The sequence below is a fragment of the Lagenorhynchus albirostris genome, chromosome 18 (genome assembly GCF_949774975.1).
Source record: "Lagenorhynchus albirostris chromosome 18, mLagAlb1.1, whole genome shotgun sequence".
NCBI lineage: Eukaryota > Metazoa > Chordata > Mammalia > Artiodactyla > Delphinidae > Lagenorhynchus > Lagenorhynchus albirostris.
In genome coordinates, this window is record NC_083112.1 from 25,249,308 (window position 1) to 25,271,172 (window position 21,865).

Sequence of the window (21,865 nt, forward strand, 5' to 3'; positions counted from 1 at the left end):
TTTTAGTCACTAAGGAAGATACTGGCCCTCAAAGAAGAAGTGGAGACTAGGAAAGCAGATCTTGGATCTTTAGGGGAAGGAATTATTTCTTCCTTCCAGTTGTTCACTCTCTTGGGCTTAGACTTGAAGATAGCTGACGACGAGATGCAGACAAGCTCCTTCCTTCCTGGAAAACAGAACTGGTATGGAATGGATCCAGAAAATAAGCCACATCTTGAAAATCAGATTTGCTATTTGCATGTTTCTTCTCTCTTGCCTTTCTTAACTTCCAACCCAAGCCTTTGTTTAACTCTTCTGTACTTGTTCGAGTCATGTCATAAGAAATGAAAGGATCTTATAGCCGTCCTTAGTCCAGAGTGGGAGAGGGGAGAGTACTGCGCTTTTGAGAAACTACAGGGAAGATGATGATGGGGATAGGACAGTTTATAAACTAATTATGAGACCTAGGTAGCACTTCAGGTGATAAGGAATATTGTTAACATTTTTAGGCATGATAATAGCATTGTGTTAGATTCTTCATCTTTTAGATACATATGCTCAAATACTTAGAGATAAAATACAGTGTCATGGATTCCTTCAGAGTAATCCTGGGGGTCAGGGTGTGTGTGAGGGGACCTTGAGCAGTAAGTGGAGTATGGATGAAAGATCGACTATGTTCTGATAATGATTGATGCTGAGAATGGATATGTGAGAATTCATTATACTATGTCCCATAATTTTGATTCTGTTTTGAAATTTTCAATAAAAAGGTCAAACTATTTTTATGGACTTGAGGGTTATATTAGATGGCAGCTGTCATTGATAACCCCTGATTTCAAATTTTCATGTTCATCAGAACACTTTTTTTTTTGTTTGTTTGGTACGCGGGCCTCTCACTGTTGTGGCCCCTCCCGTTGCGGAGCACAGGCTCCGGATGCACAGGTTCAGCGGCCATGGCTCACGGGCCCAGCTGTTCCGCGGCATGTGGGATCCTCCTGGACTGGGGCACGAACCCGTGTCCCCTGCATCGGCAGGTGGACTCTCAACCACTGCGCCACCACCCAAACACTTTCATTTTTATCATTTATTTATCTCATATCAAGTTTGATATAAATTTTAACCTTTAAAATGTATAATGATAAAATACTACTTTTATCTGTTTATATGTTGGGGTTTTATATAACATTTCCTTTGAAACAAGGATGTGCTATAAAAAATTTATGAAAAGCATTTGACTATGAGCTTTATCTATGTGGAGATCCTTCCATTACCAGTCTTGAGTCTAAAATTGAAATTATTAAAGGAGATGGACCCCTTTGGACCCCTCAGCCAGCTATCTGGGATCCAGCCCCACTCACAGGTGGGCCAACAGCAGCTTTTGGACACCCTTGACCCCACGGCCAGCCATATAAGGAACTGGCCCTGCCCACCAGCAGGCTGACACTAGATCTTGGGATCCCGAGCCCCACAACTACCCACTCTAGAACCTGGCTGTGCCCACTTGTCAGCCAACACTAGCCCTGGGACCACCTGGGGTCCCTGGCAGCCTCCACGCAAGGCAGGACCTGGCAAACAACTGGAGCACAGGCCAGCCACACCTACCAGACCATCCACAATAGTTAGCCTATCACAAGAGAAGGACCCACGCAGTCCACTGGGGAGCACCCCAGAACACATAGCTCTGGTGACCAGAGGGGAGACGACTGCTGGGATGCATAGGACGGCACCTACAGAAGACCACTTCTCCAAGGTCGGGAAATGTAACCAACCAACCAAATACATAGAAATAAAAAGAGCAAGTTAGATAAAATGAAGCGACAGAGGAATATCTTCCAAATGAAGGAACAAGATAAAACCCCAGAAGAACTAAGTGAAGTGGAGATAGGCAGCCTCCCCTGTAAAGAGTTCAAGATGATGATCGTAAACACGTTCAAGGAACTATGGAGAAGAATGGGTGCACAGAGCAAGAAGTTAGAAGTTTTTAACAAAGAGTTAGAAAATGTAAAGAACAGCCAAACAGATGAAGAGTACAGTAACCGAAATGAAAAATACAGTGCAAGGAATTAACAGTAGACTAAATGACACAGAGGAACAGATCAGTGAGCTGGGAGACAAGAGTCGTGGAAATCACTGAAGTTGAACAGGAAGAGGAAAAAAGTATAGAAAGAAATGAGACAGTTTAAGAGAGCTCTCAACAACATCAAGCGTACTAGTATTTGCATTATAGGGGTTCCAGAGGAGAAGAGAGAGAGAAAGGGGCAGAGAACATGTTTGAATACATAATAGCTGAAAACTTTCCTGACCTGGGAAAGGACACAGACATCCATGTCCAGGAAGCACAGAGAGTCCCAAACAGGATCAACCCAAAGAGGAACACATCAAGACACATTGTAATTAAAGTGGCAAAAATTAAAGAGAGAATTTTAAAAGCAGCAAGGGAAAAGCAACAAGTTACATACAAAGGAACTTGCATAAGGCTGTGAGCTGGCTTTTTAGCAGAAACCCTGCAGGCCAGAAGGGAGTGGCTCAATATATTTAAAGTGGTGAAAGGGGAAAACCTACAACCAAGAATACTCTACCCAACAAGGCTTTCATTCAGGTTTGATGGAGAGATCAAGTTTTACAGACAAACAAAAGTTAAAAGAGTTGAGCACTAACAAACCAGCTTTACAAGAAATGTTAAAGGGATTTCTCTAACCAAAAAAGGTCACAACAAGAAATATGAAAATTATGAAAGGAAAAATTATGAAAGGAAAAACCTCATTGGTAAAGGCAAATATACAGTAAAGGTAGTAAATCAGCCATGTATAAAGCTAGTAGGAAGGTTAAAAGACAAACATCGTAAAACCATCTGTATTCACAATGAGTAGTTAAGGGATACACAGAACAGAAAGACGTAAAACATGATGTCAGAAATAGTAAACGTGGAGTTGGGGAATAAAAATGCAGGGTTAAAATGCATTTGAAATTAAGTGATCAACAACTTAATAGGTATATTGCTATATACAGTGTGGAGAATACAGTAAATAACTAGATAATATCTTTGTATGATGATGTGTCTTAACTAGACATATTGTGATCATTTTGATATGTATAGCAATAGCACATCACTATGTTGAGGAACTAACAGTGTTGTAGGTCAGGTGTACTTCGAAAACAAATAAACAAACTCATAGAAAATGAGATCAGATTTGTGGTTACCAGAGGCAGGGGTGGGGGGAATGGGAATTGGACCAAGGTGGTCAAAAGGTACAAACATCCAGTTAGAAGATAAAAAAGTACTAGGGATATAATGTACAATATGATAAATATAATTAACACTGCTGTATGTTATATATAAAAGTTGTTAAAAGAGTAATTCCTCAGTTCTTATCACAAGAAAATTTTTTTTCTGTTTCTTTAACTTTGTATCTGTATGAGATGATGGGTGTTCACTAAACTTATTGTGATAATCATTTCATGATGTATGTAAATCAGATCATGCTGTACACCTTAAACATACACAATGCTGTATGTCAATTATAACCTCAATAAAATTGGAAGGAAAAAAAAGCCTTGTGGGTTTTATTGTTGCTTACAAGAAATTTTTGTAATCCATTTAATGAAGGACAAACATTTTCTCTATATTTTTAAAAGCTTAGTTGTACTTTTTTTTTGGTTTTCATTCCTGTTTCATGTAGCAGCCGCCAATTTATTTTGTATTTCCTGACCTAAGCACTGAAGCGAAGTGGAATAAACAAAGTTTTACAAATTAGATTACTGATATTAACCACATTAAACTTGCCTTACGTTTTTGAAATTCAGAAGGTAGTATGATTTCTATAGATAGTTGTGGAATGATTTCTAGTGTATATGAAGTTTAAAAAGCAAGGGTCAGTACAGCACGAATAATAGTATACCTATTATTTAGGATAGGGGAAAGAATATAAATGATATGTATGTGTTTGCTTACATTTAAAAATAGAAAGATATGGGCTTCCCTGGTGGCGCAGTGGTTAAGAATCCGCCTGCCAATGCAGGGGACACGGGTTCGAGCGCTGGTCCAGGAAGATCCCACATGCTGCGGAGCAACTAAGCCCGTGTGCCACAACTACTGAGCCTGTGCTCTAGAGCCCGTGAGCCACAACTACTGAGCCCGCGTGCCGCAACTACTGAAACCCACATGCCTAGAGCCCGTGCTCCACGGCAAGAGAAGCCACAGCAATGAGAAGCCCGCACACTGCAGCAAAGAGTAGCCCCTGCTCTCCACAACTAGAGAAAGCCTGCGCCCAGCAATAAAGACCCAACACAGCCAAAAATAAATAAATTTTAAAATAGAAAGATAAAACCAAAAGCTAATAAAAATATTTTAAACTTAGTGGTCACTTTTTTTTTTCTTAAATACTTATTTATTTATTTGGTTGCGCCGGGTCTTAGTTGTGTTACGAGGGATCTTTTAGTTGTAGCATGCAGGATCTTTAGTTGTGGCATGCGGGCTCTTAGTTGGGGCATGCGGGATCTAGTTTCCCGACCAGGGCAGGGGTCGAACCTCGGCCCCCTGCATTGAGAGCATAGAGTTTTAACCACTGGACTACCAGGGAAGTCCCAGTGGTCACTTTTGAAAGATTCCATTTATTATTCTGAAAATCAGTAAATAACGGAAAAAGAACCAAGCGTTTAATTTGCCTTTATTGTATGAACCGTAGCTCAGGGTAACCAGATAGTTTATGACAAAGTTCTTCCTTATAGAGAATTCTAGCTAATAAATGCTAAAGGAATGATAAGATTAGAATTATCACCATTTTGAAATCCCTAATGAAATAGTGCACCCAGGTAACTATCATCAGTAACTTCTAAAGCCATTAGGTAAAAGGCTGATGGAGAATTTTATGCTGGATAGATCAGGTTGGCAACACCTGAACCTGCTTCTCAATCCTCGAAGTACTGAAGGAAGACCTACCTACCTTCAAAAGGCCCATTGAATCACACAGCATCACCTTTGAAGTACTCTTGCCAAAGAATTGAATGCGAATCAAATCAATCTTCTAGATGTAACTACCAGTTTACAGGAAATACACGGGGGGAGGGATATGGTAAGTGACACCACAGATATATAATCAGCAAAATTTAGAATGTGGGAAACTACAAACAGATGACCCTGTTTCTCCTAAGATAAACAACAAAAATGGAAAAAAGCCAAATACTAAGGAAGGTACGTGCCACCAAATGTAATGCGTGAACTTTGTTTGAAATCTGGTTAACAAACCAACTTTTTCAGATTAAAAAAAATCTGAGACAGAAATTTCAATATTAAGTGGATATCTGATTTAAAGAGTGATTTTTAAAAGATGTGATCATGGTATTGTCTATATACTGTAATATTTACGATTGAATGATAAGCTCTCTGGGGTTCACTTTGAAATAATCCCATGTCTGTGTTGGGCCAGGGAGTATAGATTAAGGAACATTGACTGTTAAGTATTGAAGCTGGGCCCTTGATACATTCAGTTCATTATAAATATGATTTCCTATATGTTTGTATATGTTTGAAATTTTTCATTATAAAAAGCTTGATAAAGAAGTGATTTGAAATTCTCATTGTATTTTCTTAATTGATAGGCAACTGAATAGTTATACATACTAATTTTATCATTTTTATCGACCCAGTAGACTTTAAAATATTTATAAAACTTATATAAATGAACATTTAGAGTTATATAAATGTTTAGAAGATGGTAATTAATTATGGAGCTACCTGTGCCTTACTTGCCTGATTTTTTCAAAAATTTAGTTTTAGGAGGATATTTTCTTCGATTCATAGAATTCCAAAGCCTTGACAGAGGAGCAATATGCTTTTCTTCTTTTTTTTAAAAAATAAATTTATATATTTATTTATTTTTGGCTGCATTGGGTCTTTGTTGTTGGGTCTTCATTGCTGTGCGCGGGCTTTCTCTAGTTGCGGTGAGTGGGGGCTACTCTTCATTGCCATGCGCGGACTTCTCATTGCGTTGGCTTCTCTTGTGGCAGAGCTTGGGCTCTAGGCACGCAGGCTTCAGCAGTTGTGGTACGCGGGCTTAGTAGTTGTGGCTCGCGGGCTGTAGAGCACAGGCTCAGTAGTTGTGGCGCACAGGCTTAGTTGCTCCGGGGCATGTGGGCTCTTCCTGGACCAGGGCTCAAACCCGTGTGTCCTGCATTGGCAGGCAGATTCTCAACCACTGTGCCACCAGGGAAGTCCCGCAATATGCTTTTCTACTATGCCTTAAATCTACAAGATTTTAAATAGGAGGCTTAAGTTTTTAAGAGCAAGTGTTACAATGCCTTATTTTAATCATTTTGCTAGACTTTTTGAAGTATTTATCTTTTCTGGTTTTAACTATTATGGAGGAATTGGACTTCTAAGCACTTTTTTTAAAAAATTCTTTTAATGTTTTTCTTGGAGTATAATTGCTTTACAATGGTGTGTTAGTTTCTGCTTTATAAAAAAGTGAATCAGTTATACATATACATATATCCCTGTATCTCGCCTCTTGCGTCTCCCTCCCTCCCACCCTTCTAGGTGGTCACAAAGCACTGAGCTGATCTCCTTGTGCTCTGCGACTGCTTCCCACTAGCTATTTTACGTTTGGTAGTGTATATATGTCTATATATACACTACCACTCTCTCACTTTGTCCCAGCTTAGCCTTCCTCCTCCCCGTGTCCTCAAGTCCATTCTCTAGTAGGTCTGCGTCTTTATTCCCGTCTTGCCCCTAGGTTTTTCATGACCTTTCCTTTTTTTTTTTTAGATTCCATATATATGTGTTAGCATACGGTATTTGTTTTTCTCTTTCTGACTTACTTCACTCTGTATGACAGACTCTAGGTCCATCCACCTCACTACAAATAACTCAATTTCGTTTCTTTTTATGGCTGAGTAATATTCCATTGTATATATGTGCCACATCTTCTTTATCCATTCATCTGTCGATGGACATTTAGGTTGCTTCCATGTCCTGGCTATTGTAAATAGAGCTGCAGTGAACATTGTGGTACATGACTCTTTTTTTTTAAATTTTTTTAAATTAAATTAAATTAATTTTTTTATGCAGCAGGTTCTTAATAGTCATCCATTTTATACACATCAGTGTTTACATGTCAATCCCAATCCCCCAATTCATCACACCACCACCACCACCCCCCTGCTGCTTTCCCCGCTTGGTGTCCATAGTTTGTTCTCTACATCTGTGTCTCAATATCTGCCCTGCAAACCGGTTCATCTGTACCATTTTTCTAGGTTCCACATATATGCGTTAATATACGATATTTGTTTTTCTCTTTCTGACTTACTTTACTCTGTATGACAGTCTCCAGATCCATCCACGTCTCTACAAATGACCCAATTTTGTTCCTTTTTATGGCTAATATTCCATTGTATATATGTACCACATCTTTATCTGTTCGCCATGACTCTTTTTGAATTATGGTTTTCTCGGGGTATATGCCCAGTTGTGGGATTGCTGGGTCGTATGGTAGTACTATTTTTAGTTTTTTAAGGAACCTCCATACTGTTCTCCATTGTGGCTGTATCAATTTACATTCCCACCAACATTGCAAGAGGGTTCCATTTTCTCCACAACCTCTCCAGCATTTATTGTTTGTAGATTTTTTTTTTTTTTTTTTTTTGCGGTAAGCGGGCCTGTCACTGTGTGGCCTCTCCCGTTGCGGAGTACGGGCTCCAGACGCGCAGGCTCAGCGGCCATGGCTCACGGGGCTAGCCGCTGTGCGGCATGTGGGATCTTCCCGGACCGGGGCACGAACCCCTGTCCCCTGCATCGGCAGGCAGACTCTCAACCACTGCGCCACCAGGGAAGCCCTGTTCGTAGATTTTTTTGATAATGGCCATTCTGACCAGTGTGAGATGATATCGCATTGTAGTTTTGATTTGTATTTCTCTAATGATTAATGATGTTGTGCATTCTTTCATGTGTTTGTTGGCAATCTGTATATTTTCTTTGGAGAAATGTCTGTTTAGGTCTTCTGCCCATTTTTGGATTGGGTTGTTTTTTTTGTTTTTGGTTCTTTATTTTGCAGTACGCGGGCCTCTCACTGTTGAGGCCTCTCCCGTTGCGGAGCACAGGCTCCGGATGCGCAGGCTCAGCGGCCATGGCTCACGGGCCCAGCCACTCTGCAGCATGTGGGATCTTCCTGGACGGGGGCACGAACTCGTGTCCCCCGCGTCGGCAGGCGGACTCTCAACCACTGCGCCACCAGGGAAGCCCTGTTTGTTTTTTTGATATTGAGCTGCATGAGCTGCTTGTAAATTTTGGAGATTAATCCTTTGTCAGTTAAGCACTTGTTTTTGATAGAATATATAATTAAAATTTAATTGATTTATTTTTCATTATAATTAGGGGAAGTAGTTTCGTAACAAAGACTGTGAATCTCCTAATGACGTTTTGTGTATCTTGGTATGAAAATGAAAAGGACACCTACTTTTAGAATTAAAAAACTAGGCAAAAATATATTCAGGTGCTCTAGAGTGCTTTTTGTAGTAACTCAGAAATGTGAGCACTGGCCTTAAGAGGAAAAGCTTAAAGCCTTTAAAAGAGGAAGACTCTATAAGAGTTAAATTGCTGTTAGAGAAATCCAGGCTAGATTAAAATCCTTGCCTCTTTTTATGTTGGCTGTCTTCTTGTGCCTTGTCCTCCCTGTGACCTATAGATATTTGGGTTCAAAGATATTAGCTGAGGGAATGGAGCCCAGAAGGTTGGAATTCTGCAGGTACATCTTTCATATCTGGAAGAAGGAGGTTCTTTTCTGGCTTGGCAGGTTGTGGGGACTCCCAGTGTTAGCCAGTATTTTATGAGAGAAAATGTGCTTTGTTGGGAGTTTTTCCTAATTGAGAGGAGCTGACTAGTATATAATCCAAGATCCAGAACTTCTTTGAAAGCATCATTCAGGAATTGTCTCTGGTCTCTGCTGCTTCAGCAGACCATGCCTTCCATTCCTATTGTGGGATTCCTCCCTTGGGGAGGCAGTCAGCCACATTAGTCAATTTGTAAAGCAAATTACTTAATATGCTGTTATTATTATAATCTTTAGCTGTTACACATTTTGCTTTCTAATGGTATAGACTAATTATCTCATTTTCTTTAAATGCATAACACTTCTTCTCATGCCCTTGCTTCTACTATTATTCTTGCTTTAATTTCTCTCTCTTCCTCTCAAAGTATTTAAATCCTAGCTATCTTAAATGACTCAGCCTAAACCCATCTCTTCAGGAAGTCTTCCTAACTTATAATGATATACAGTGCCTGTAGTCAGTCTGCTCTATACTGTAAAACTGATCACTTTGTTATTTTCTTAGACAGTATCTAAGTATCTGTTACCAATAGATAAGGAAAAAGGTCATGTCCTATACTATTGTATCTTCCACATTTCCTTGTACAGTTACTTAAGAGTGATAGTCATTCAATATTTTTGCCAGCTGGGGATTTGGAATCAACGAAGAATTTTGTAGATTCTTGGAAATCTTCAGTCTAAAAGAGAGTGTAAACTGTTTAGGAAATATTTAGGATAATAAATGTTATAATATTCTAATGGAAAGTTAAGGTAAATTTTAAAGAACTACAGATTTCTTGGAAGTCTGGTTATAATCTTAATAATGAAGAGGAAAATGATTTTGTTGCTTCTCTGGATTGAATAGGAATAGGGAGAGGACAGTGTATAAATGATCACTTTCATTCATTTGATTGAGAAAAAGAACTTTTGCTTTAAGTACTACGTTTATATTTACCTTCTAATGTTTTGTAAAATTAAAAGGCTTATATTCATTGAGTTATAAACTATCAGTCCAACCCTGAATCTGAAAATCATGATTTTATTTATATATATATTTTTTCAAACTTTAAAAAATAACATGTATAATTTTGTCAGTATTGAGGGGAAAATATAGCAAGTAAGTACAAGGGATTATGGATGATAAATACCACATTCAGGAAACTTGAGTTTATCCATGCAAAGAGAGCATTGGTAGCTCTATTTAGTTTCTTGGTGCTGATCCTAGAACTGAGGGGCTAAAAGCCATTCAAGGAATTCACTGTGCAGCTATTTCGGACACCTCTCTGGGATGCAGAGAAGTGTCTAGTGTCTAGCATGTATTTGGATTAATTTTCATTTGTATTTTAATATTTTTAAAGAACATTAAAAAAAAACTTGGACTAGGCACAGTTCACAGTAGGGAAATTAGTGTTCTATGTTACACATTAGAGAAGAAAGGTACCAGAATACTATAATTATCAAAGAGTGTTTAGATTCTAATCATGTGACTAGGACTAAAACTTTTGGTGATGATGGCAATTCACTAATTATAGAAGAATGGAAGAAGATTCAGAAATTAACAGAGACTCATATTCATTCCTGTGAGTGAATTAAGAGTATTGCAATCAGTTTTAGAGCTGAAAGGGACCTAAAACTATCAACCCAGTCATTTTAAAGTATGGAGTCAACAGAAACAGCACGACCTGCCCAGTGACATCTTAGTTTACTATTCATGTAAATACAAGAATTATCAGAAATGACTGGTGTTTTCCTCCTAGAGTATGAGTTCTATTTGCTTACTTTTTTATCTCCCAGTGTCTTGCAGAGGTTTTTGGTTGTTGTTGTTGTTATTTTTAATAAAACCCCCGCATCTTGCAAAGTTTTAAATGAGAAATAATAGTGATTTTCAGTATAGATTTTATATGTTGAGACAAACTATTGTTATCAGCCAGAGTACTAAGTGATGTATCCTGGTTCAAGAGATGAGAATCTATGCTTTTTAATTCATTAATTTATTTATGTATTTATTTATTTACTTAGGCCATGCCACACAGCTTATGGGATCTTAGGTCCTCGGCCAGATATTGAACCTGGGCCCCTGGCAGTGAAAGTGCTGAGTCCCAGCCACTGGACCACCAGGGAATTCCCGAATCTGTGCTTTTTAGAACAAATGTCTTGTAGCTAATTCTGTTTTCTCTTTAAATGTATTGTAGTTGAAGCTTCCTGTCATAATGGGGATGAAACAATTGAAACTATCGAGGCTGCTGAAGCACTCCTCAATATGGATTCTCCTGGCCCTATGCTGGATGAAAAGCGCATCAGTGAGTGTTGTGTTATGACTGTTCATGTTTATATGCTTTTTTTTTGAAGTATAGTTGATTTACAATATTGTGTTAATTTCTGCTGTACAGCAAAGTGATTCCGTAATACATATGTATACATTCTTTTTTGTATTCTTTTCCATTATGGTTTATCATAAGATATTGAATATAGCTCCCTGTGCTATAGTAGGACCATGTTTATATGCTTTGAAAAGCTCTTCTTCCATCTCTCTCTCAGATGATAAATATCAAGAGACGAGAGACCATGTTTTATCTTTTTTTGGTCCCAAGTGCATCTTAAGGTACAGTACTAGTTGAGGCACCTTTGCTAAAGTGTTCAGTTAAACAAGATTTTTTTTTAATTTGGGGAGTGAGGACATTAAGGATAAAAAAGTAATTTAGTTGTCAAATAGAAGATTATGCAGAATTTCTTCTTAACCTCATTGGTGAAGTATTTAGGGCCCAAACTATTATAATTTAGTGATCTTTAGTCAATATTGATCTTTATTGATCAATAAAAATTGATCTTTAGTCAGTATTCATCAGTGAATAGGCAAAAATCCATTGCAATGTTTTCTTAGACTTGATGGCATAAAATTCACTGCCACATTTATTGATCTGCTTTTAAATCCATGTTCTCCTTTGGATGTAGTCAAACTCATAAACTTAATTATTATTAAATCAATTTAAGATGTTTATTGAATATTTTCTATATGCACAGCAATGTATCAGGCAGTAACATGTTATGGAAATGAACAGATCTTGTTTCTTTCCTCAAGCTGACAGTTTTCTTTTGAAGATAGTTGTTTATGTAAATAACTGTAAAAGCCAAAAATAAAGGCCATGAGAGGGATAGCAGAGTGTTCTGGAAGGAGAGATTTCTCTAGTTGAAAACACCTGAGACAGACTTTATGGAGGCAGTGCTTTGACCTGGGCGATTAGTAACAAATAAGCTTTTCATGGGTGGAGGAGACAGGAAGGGGCATTCAACATAGGCAAAGGCAGACACAGACCTGTAAAAAAAAACAATAAAATGTTTGAGATTCAAAATGCTTTGGTATAGCTGAAGTATAAGCTTCATAATGGTTTGTAGATTGTGGAAGCTCAGAATGGCATGCTATGGAGTTTGGGTTGTTCCTATCTTTTTTCCCCTGTAAACTATGGGAAGATATGTTAATTTTATTTTTCTTTCTAATCTTCAGGGTGTAAAGTTTTTATAGAGAAGAATAATATGGTCAGGCCAGACTTAGGTTTTAAAGAAAAACTTTAGCGGCAATATGAAGAATGGAGAAGACAGACAAGGGATAGAAAGTCAGGTAAGGGAGGCGTTGAATAGTCCCATCAAGCCTGGACTGCCTCAGGATACTTGACTTAGGGCAGAGGAAATAAAAAGCAGGGACTAGATTTCAAAATCTTATTTCTATTTTAATCTTCAAAGAAACAGGAAATATTTTATGAAATTATTTTGATTTATAATACAAAGTTGATTACAATTAGTTGATTTTATTTCCATTAGATAATAATATATTTAGTTCATCTGAAGATGACATTGTTGTTGCCCCAATCACCCATGTATCCGTCACATTAGATGGGATTCCTGAAGTGATGGAAACTCAGCACGTTCAAGAGACATATGCACACTCACCAGGACACTCATCACCAGAACAACCTAAGAGAAAGAAAGGTGGGTGGTTAATTTGTTAAGGGAAAACAGTCAACTCTTGATGTGGAATCTAAATATAACTTTTATTCAAGGATATTTCTACCTGAATTAAAACTTAAGTGAGAAAAAATTGAATGTACAAAACAGAGTTATTTCTTCGTATTAGATGAATTTAAAGAATTATTTTATACTTTTTTATACATTTAAAATACTTGGTCTACCTCACAGAAAAGGGATTTTCCAACTTTCTAAAGCCTCAATCTTTTATCTAAACTCTTTTATCCAAGCTCAGAAAGAGCTCAGGGGTAAGGGCTGAGGTCAGTTTCCTTCCGCAGAACATAGTTTGAAAACCACCAGCATAGATTCCAGTATAAGATTCCAGTGGGAAGAATACAAGTTGGGAATCAGCAGGTAAGTAATTGAAGAGGGAAATGTTAGAATGTGTTAGAGGGAATTTTAAAGTTTTCACAAATTAGGACCATACTTACATTCTAACACTGACACTCTTCCCACTTCATTGCCTTTTGATTCTACTCCAGCTTGTTTGATATTTTGAGTTTAATATCTTGGTTGATGGCATCACCAGCCACCACATAACCTAACTTCACATGAAAGTAAGGGAAATTCCAAGAGCCAAAAATGCAGAGGAAAATAAGAGTGACCTGACACTGCAACAGCTCTGAGGGCTGAGAAGGACATGTCAGTCTGGATGTCCAAGGGGCTTGGTTTTATTGCCCACATAGAGGCAGATGCTTAAGTCTTGGTCCAGTGCAAGATGGGCTATTAGACAGAGACCTCAGCATATAATTGGGATCCCTTAGCTATACCCTAAGGGGAAAAACAGTCCACCCTTTGGCACAGACAGATGTTAAGAAGCTTGTATTTCTTAGCTGGGTGGAAAAAATTTTTCCTTTGAGAATTCATAATCCTAGGTTTGTCTTAGCTTAGGTTTATGATTAGATTTTAAACTGTTACTGACTTTAGGAATTTCCAGCCAAGTAATTAACATAACAATGGCCCCAGGCGGGCAGTAACTTTGGGCACCAGGCGAAGCTCTTGTAAAATTGCTTTGGCACGTCATATGTTTAATCCAGGCTGCACAGTATTTCTTCAAATAAAACCCTGTTGAAGGTGAACTCACATTTCAGTATCACAGAATGCATAAGAAAGATACTTCCTGAATGAGAAGCAGCAGACATAGAAAACCCTAAGGTTAGTTTGCTAAGAACCTCAGATAATAGGATTATCAAATAGAAACTTTCAATGAATATGATTGTAATTATTAATGCAAGGGAATAAAAAGCATTGTCAAAGAATGAGACTATTAAAAAATACCAGGTGAAACTTCCTCTTCTAGTCCAGATGGAGTAACAGAACCTGACTTGGCAACAATTTTTTGGATATGTCACCAAAAGCACAAGCAACAGAAGCAAAAATTAATAAGTGGGACTACAATAAACGAAAAGACTCTGCACAGCAAAAGAAACAATGAACAACATGAAAATGCAACTTACAGAATGGGAGAAAATATTTGTAAATCATATATCGGATGAGGGGTTAATATCCAAAATATATAAACAATTCGTATAACTCAATAGCGAAAAAAAATCCAATTAAAGAATGTGCAGAGGACCTGAATAGACGTTTTTCTAAAGGAGACATACAAACAGCTAGCAGGTACATGAAAAGATGCTCAGTATCACTAATCATCAGGGCAGTGTAATCAAAACCACAGTAAGATACCACCTCACACCTATAGAATGGCTAGAAAAAGTGATAGAAAAGACAAGAGATAGAGTGTTGGTAAAGATATGGAGAAAAGGGAATCTTTCTGCACTGTTGGTGGAAATTTAAATTGGTACAGCCACTGTAGAAAACAGTATGGAGGTTCCGCAAAAAGTTGAAACTAGAAATACCGTATGATTCAGCAATCCCACTTCTTAGGTATATATCCAAAGGAAGTGAAAACAGGATGTTAAAGAGATACTTGCACTCCCATATTCTCTGTGGCATTATTCACAGTAGCCAAGATTTGGAAACAACTAAGTCTTCATCCACAGATGAATGGATAAAGAAGATGTGATATGTAAATACACAGAATGGAATATAATTCAGCTCTGAGAAAGAGGGAAATCCTGCCATTTGTGACAGCATGGACAGACCTTGAGGACTTTCTGCTAAGTGAAATAAGTCAGAAAGACAAATACTGTATGCTATCTTTTTTTTTTTTTTTTGCGGTACTAGGGCCTCTCACTGTCGTGGCCTTTCCCGTTGTGGAGCACAGGCTCCGGACGCGCAGGCCCAGCGGCCATGGCTCACGGGCCCAGCCGTTCCGCGGCATGTGGGATCTTCCCGGACCAGGGCACGAACCCGTGTCCCCTGCATCGGCAGGTGGACTCTCAACCACTGCGCCACGAGGGAAGCCCTATGCTATCATTTTATGTGGAGTCTGAAAGAGCCGCACTCATGGAAACAGAGAGAAGAATGGTGTTTGTTGCGGGGTGGAGGAAATGGGGAGATGTCAGTCAAAGGGTACAAACTTCCATTTATATGATGAGTAAGTTCTGGGGACTAATGTACAAGCATGGTGACTATGGAAATTTCTAAGAGAATAGATCTTAAGTGTTCTCAGAAAGGAAGTGATTATTATGTGAAGTGATGGGTATGTTAACTAACCCTACTGTGGTAATCATTTTGCAATATATAAATATATCAAATCATCATGTTGTACCCTTTAAACTTACACAATATGTCAATTATATATCAATAAAGCTGGAAAAAAAACCCAACAAAAACAGAACCTGGATTTACCCTCCTGTTTGAAACAGCTAAAACCACAGATAAAATATATGAAGCAATGGTACTAAAGAAAGTGGTGGACATCTGTCAACAAAAGTGAGTGATTCCTGGGAAACAGGAAACCAATGAGGTGAGCCCTATGATTACCCCACCTTCCTGCATGGAGGAAATATTTTTGGAAAACAGTTTGAAAATTCCTTAAAGAACTTAATGTATACTTAACATGTGACCCAGCCATTCTACTACTCAGTATTTACCCAAAAGAAATGAAGCCATACATTTAACAGAAAAACTTATGCATGAATGAAGGTTCTTAGCAGCTATATTTGCAGTAGCCCCAAACTGGAAACGACCCAAATGTCCATCACCTGCTGATTGGATAAACAAATTTGTGGTATATCCATACAATGAAAGACCACTCAGCAATGAAATGAAATGTACCATTGATACATAAAACAAAAACGGATGAATTTCAACATAATTATGCTAAGGGAAAGAAGGCAGACTCCCTCCCCCTCTGCCAAAAACAAGAAGAGTATGGTTCTGTTTATATAAAATTGTACAAACTATAAATTAATCTATAATGACAGAAAATATATGAGTGGATTGGGCAGGGTGGGGAAAGGTGAGATGTGAGGATTACAAAAGGGCACAAAGCACTTTTGGGGGCGAAGAATATGTTTATTATCTTTGAGTGTAGTGATGGTTTCACAGGTGTATACATATGTCAAAACTTATCAAATTGTAAATTTAAACATAAGCAGTTTATTGTATATCAGTTATACCTCAATAAAGCTGTTTTTAGAAAGTGAAAGACTAACATCCTATTTAATGGTGAAAGGCTGATATGATAAGGAACCAAATAGAACACGTAATATATGGGTTAAACAGCAAATGAGTCACTGCTTAAGGGAGAATTTAGTGAGCTCCAATACAGATCTGATGTAGAATAAAAAGTATGAAAGAGTTAGAGATGTGAGGATTGCGTGAAAAGGTCTACATGTTTAATCAAAGCTCTAGGAGGAGAGAATGTGTAGAGTGAGGAAGAGGCAGTATTCAAAGATAATGACTGAGGAATTTTCAAGAATGATGTTAATCCCAGCATGGTGAATCCTGAGTAGCATAACTAAAATAGATCCAAGCCTAAATATATTATGGTAAAAATGTGGAACATCAAAGACTCCCCTCCACCCCCCGTCAAAAAAAGAAAAAAAAAAAAAAAAGCAAGAAGCAAACCAACCAGGGAGGATCTGCATTACCTGAAGAGGATTGATTATTCGATTGGCAGCTTACAAGCTCCCAGTAAAGGCTGGAAGGGCTGGATATGTTCAAAGCACTGAGAAGAAACAACTGTTACCAGAATTTCTATACCCAACTAATCTGTAATTCATGTGGAGCTGTGTACATTGCCACCATGAACAGTAAGGAAGATGATGGAGAGGATGGATATTGGGTAGGCTACTGACAGTATCTGCCATGACCAAAACAAGTGGAGGAAAACTGGGGAATAAAGAAAATATTATCAGAGCAAGTCAATAAATAGCATAAAGTAAGATGGGAGGAAGGATAGGAGCTAACTGAAATCTGGCTTCTCTCAGTCCTTACTGTCATGAACACAGTTAGCTAGAAGTCTCTATGTCATGCAGAGGTTCTCTGCAGATGTCTGCAGTGATGGAAGTTGAGACACCAGGCTCCTACAGTCTACGTTTGTACATCTGGTAGTTTCAAGAGGAACCTGGCCTTAAGAGTGACTTTTTTGACCCTCTTTTCCTTGACTCTTACCTTAACTTCAGAAATGTTTTCCTGGGAATTCCCCAGCAGTCCAGTGGTTAGGACTCCATGCTTTCACTGCCCAGGGCCTGGGTTCAACCCCTGGTTGGGGAACTACAATCCCGCAAGCCACCCGGCATGGGCAAAAAAAAAAAAAAGAAAAGAAACGTTTTCCTATTCAGTTTGTCTTGGGATGTGTTGTCACTAGCCTTGTGACTTTAGCTAGGATTCTGCTTTTCTAAATTACTGCCTATATTATATTACCCCAGCATTCACCCTTTTATGATCTAAGATCAGAGAGTCAGCTTCAAGAATGTAGGGGTAAATGGTACTAACTAAAGTATCTATTTATGCTTAATCTTCATTGTCTCTCATATACAGGGTGGTAGTCTGTTCAGACAGCATCATCAGCTTAACCTAAATCATAGGCAGCGTTGCTGCCGAGTTGTGGTTCTAGATAAGTGGCAAAAACAGATCACAAACACAGTTTTAGAATAGTTGGTTGACCCAGACTAAGGCTGCACAAAATATAGTTTAACTCTGTTGCATTGGACTTGTTTAGGACTGGATGATGGATAATCATAAAGTAAATTCGTTTGCTGTAAATTGAAAGAAATATAGAAGAATGAGATGTTTAAAAATACACAAGAAAATAAAAATGGACTATGTGATTCACAAAAATTTAGCCTCACTTATTTTTTATATCTCTAGAAGTTTTGGGTAGTTTCCAGTATTTGAGAACTAACCAAGAGGCAGACAAACTGTGTGGCTTATTTTTTGAGCCCAGGTTTTATCAGCATCAAGAATATTCCCCCAGATTTTAAGAAAGCACTGTCAGTATTGTCACCTCAAAGACAAAATGTAAAGTTTAAACTTAACCTCATTTTTACAAATGAGCCAAAGTATCATTTTCTACATAAAAGTGTTTGTGATCTAACCTAAGTTAATGTCAAATTTTTACTGAAGTTATTTTCCTTTTAATAAATAGCACTTAGGAGACCAATATATGTGTTCCATGTATAAAATATTTGGCACTTGAAATTTAGGATAAATGACAAAACAGCATTTATAAACAGCTAAATTGTCCATTCCCTCTCTCTTTTGAGGGCAAATATTTATGTAGAGCCATTGTGATTTCAGGGAGAAAAACTAAACCACCACGACCAGATTCCCCAGCCACTACACCAAACATATCTGTGAGGAAGAAAAACAAAGATGGGAAGGGTAAGTACTACTACTGTAACTTCCCTATAATACTTATGGGTCAAGTAACATTCAGATTGCTTTAAAATGTCTGCATATTTTAAGTAGAAACCACCAGCTTTTATTGAAATGGATCTTATTGCTGCCACATGCTTATAAGGTATGGTTACCACCTTCTGTAGAAAGACTGGTAATAATGTAGTCCAAGAAATCCACCTAGGAGATTTTCACTTACCTGTCAAAATAATCCATCCTTTCATTTTTTTTTATTTTTCGGTACACGGGCCCCTCACTGTTGTGGCCTCTCCCGTTGCGGAGCACAGGCTCCAGACGCGCAGGCTCAGCGGCCATGGCTTATGGGCCCAGCCGCTCCGCGGCATGTGGGATCTTCCCGGATGGACGGGGGCACGAACCCGCGTCCCCTGCATCGGCAGGCGGACTCTCAACTACTGCACCATCAGGGAAGCCCATCCTTTCATTTAATAAAGAGCTTCTTGGAAGAATTCAGCCACGTTAGGTTTTCAGTTCATAGACACTTTATTATATTGTCTTGGAGTTTTAGTATTTTCATAACTGCTGCCTAAATCTGAAGAAAATTTTTAAGGCTAATCTGCTGCCTCTTTATATAAAAAGAACAACTATTGAAAGGTTTTGTACAACTCTTTCTCAGTTTCTTAGGCGTAATAATGGTTCTTAAAGAGGCTGAAAAAAAAATTTGTCTCAAAGTGCTTTCTCCCTAAGTCATTACACATCTAATTGGCAGGATTGCTCTGTTCAGACATCTTATACGGGACTAATAAAAAGATCTATGTTAGACCCTAAAATTTATGACCATTATATCACCAGTACTAACTGAACTGTGTAGTATGTTTGTATAATTATAGATGGAACTTAAGAAGACCTTTAGTTGTGTTTTATTGTGTTCTTTCAAATGAAATTTTGGGCAGTTAAAAAGAAATTGCTTTTGTTTCAGGAAACACAATTTATCTTTGGGAGTTTTTACTGGCACTGCTCCAGGACAAAGCTACTTGTCCTAAATATATCAAGTGGACCCAGCGAGAAAAAGGCATTTTTAAATTGGTAGATTCTAAAGCAGTGTCCCGGTTGTGGGGGAAGCACAAAAACAAGCCTGACATGAATTATGAGACCATGGGAAGAGCCCTCAGGTACGTGAGGCTTCTGTAGTTCACTGTGTGACCAGTAGCGGTTCCTAAATACTGAAAAGTAGGTGGCTTCTAAAAAGTGCGTTGGTTAAAGAAATGGTGAATTTTATTGTTGAAGGGCTAAAACCTCACTGCTTGTAGAAATGAGTGTGTATTTAAGTTGAAATCTTATTTCAGTCTGGGAAAACGTTCTCCTTCCTCCCCCTAAATCTTCATGCAAACGAGATATTTTATTTATGAAGGGATCAGAAAATGTTAAGCTGTCATCAGAAATTGTAAGTTGACCACAAGGCTCAACGTTTTGAGTCATTAAACTTAAGTTCAGCACAAAGTAACAACTAGTGGTAATGCAGGCAATGAATAAGAGGGTGCATTTTTAAACATGAATCTCAGGTATGATGTGTAATATATTGTGTTGGAATAAATTAATGCTTCGAGCATAATATTAGCCATTGTGAAAATGTTGAACAAAAGTATCACTTAAACCCACTTTTAGTTTGTGTTTCTTGTGATCATGTCATTTAGTCTTCAGGATCTGGGTATATTTGAGAAAGATTTATTAGAAATATCAGTGATCTGAGAACTCGGTAAACTTTTAAAACCAGAACTATTTAGTTACAGTTGGCATTTTATTTTTTAACTCACACTTTTTAAGTTCTTGATTTAATTAAAATAAATGACAGAATTTGAATCACTTCTATTTGTACATCATTAAGTTTTATACAGAAAATTGTTTCAGAATAACTGAAGCAAATTTAAACAGGTTAGGGACATTATAATTATAGTAAGCTATGGAAGAGAAATAAAATAACTACCCTTCATTTAGAAAGTCTTTTCTCACCTGTTTGTTTCTAGCTTTAAACTTTTGTTTATGATTAGGAAATTTTTATTGTGTTGAAGATTATTTTAGTTTATGTATAACTGAATACAATATTGATGGAATTGTCTGCTTTGAATAGGTACTATTACCAAAGGGGTATTCTGGCAAAAGTAGAAGGTCAGCGCTTGGTGTATCAGTTTAAGGATATGCCGAAAGACCTTATTTATATAGATGATGAGGATCCAAGTTCCAGCATAGAGTCTTCAGATCCATCACTGTCTTCAACAACCACTTCGAGTAGGAACCAGGCAAGTCGATCGAGAGTATCTTCAGGTCCAGGGATAAAAGGAGGAGCCACTACAGTTCTAAAACCAGGGAATTCTAAAGCTGCAAAACCCAAAGATCCTGTGGAACCTGCACAGCCATCAGAGGTTCTTAGGACAATGCAGTCCACACAGACTCCATATCCTACCCAGCTCTTCCGGACTATTCATGTAGTACAGCCAGTACAAGCTGTTCCAGAAGGAGAAGCAACCAGTAGCATGCAGGACGAAACATTAAATTCTTCCGTTCAGAGTATTAGGTGAGAAAATTAAACTTACTGGTGCAGATCATTGTACGATGTTTCTGACCAGAGTCGTCATTAAACGTGTCAGGATTCAGAAGTGAAAATAAAACTTATATACATGTCAAGCTAGAACTCTTGGTCAACAGATTGTTTCAGCAGCGTTGCATCAGTCCTGTGATTGTATCAATGATTCCTTATTTTTATTTATTATTTTTTTAAAGCACTTTTTTTTTTTTATAAATTTATTTACTTTATTTCTCTTTGGCCGCGTTGGGTCTTCGTTGCTGCGCGTGGGCTTTCTCTAGTTGCGGTGAGCGGGGGCTACTCTTCGTTGTGGTGCACGGGCTTCTCACTGCGGTGGCTTCTCTTGTTGCCGAGCATGGGCTCTGGGTGTGTGGCCTCAGTAGTTGTGGCGCATGGGCTTAGTTGCTCTGTGGCATGTGGGATCTTCCCGGACCAGGGTTCGAACCCATGTCCCCTGCATTGGCGGGCGGATTCTTAACCACTGCATCACCAGGGAAGACCCTATACCTTACTTTTAAACTGTGACATTACTTGATGTTATTCAATCAATTTGAATCAGTTCTCTATAGCTTTGTGTAACTGAATTGATCCATATAAGAAGGGATCCACATATAAGAAAATCCAGAGAATAGTTTCAGATCTTTTTTCAAACAAAGTTAGAAGCTGTAAAAATTTAACATAAATTTACATATCATGACCCTTTGGAATGCATTGAGTTCTAAGAAATCCACACTAGTCTTTGGGAAGATACTATCTTCTCAGATAGTATCCAGAATAG

The 21,865-nt window shown here is 38.1% G+C and overlaps 1 protein-coding gene across 6 annotated transcripts in view; it reads left to right on the forward strand.

The window, feature by feature from the left end:
• Nucleotides 1-21,865, forward strand: part of ELF1 (E74 like ETS transcription factor 1) — a 104,550-nt gene that overhangs the window by 75,312 nt on the left and 7,373 nt on the right. For 5 of the 6 annotated variants that reach the window (XM_060128668.1, XM_060128667.1, XM_060128669.1 and 2 more), the window contains 5 exons: nt 10,970-11,077; nt 12,594-12,761; nt 18,450-18,533; nt 19,486-19,678; nt 20,635-21,078. In XM_060128668.1, the coding sequence (XP_059984651.1) occupies nt 10,970-11,077; nt 12,594-12,761; nt 18,450-18,533; nt 19,486-19,678; nt 20,635-21,078 (997 nt within the window). The remainder of the gene's footprint in view (nt 1-10,969; nt 11,078-12,593; nt 12,762-18,449; nt 18,534-19,485; nt 19,679-20,634; nt 21,079-21,865) is intronic. The other variant, XM_060128672.1, reaches the window with a different exon arrangement.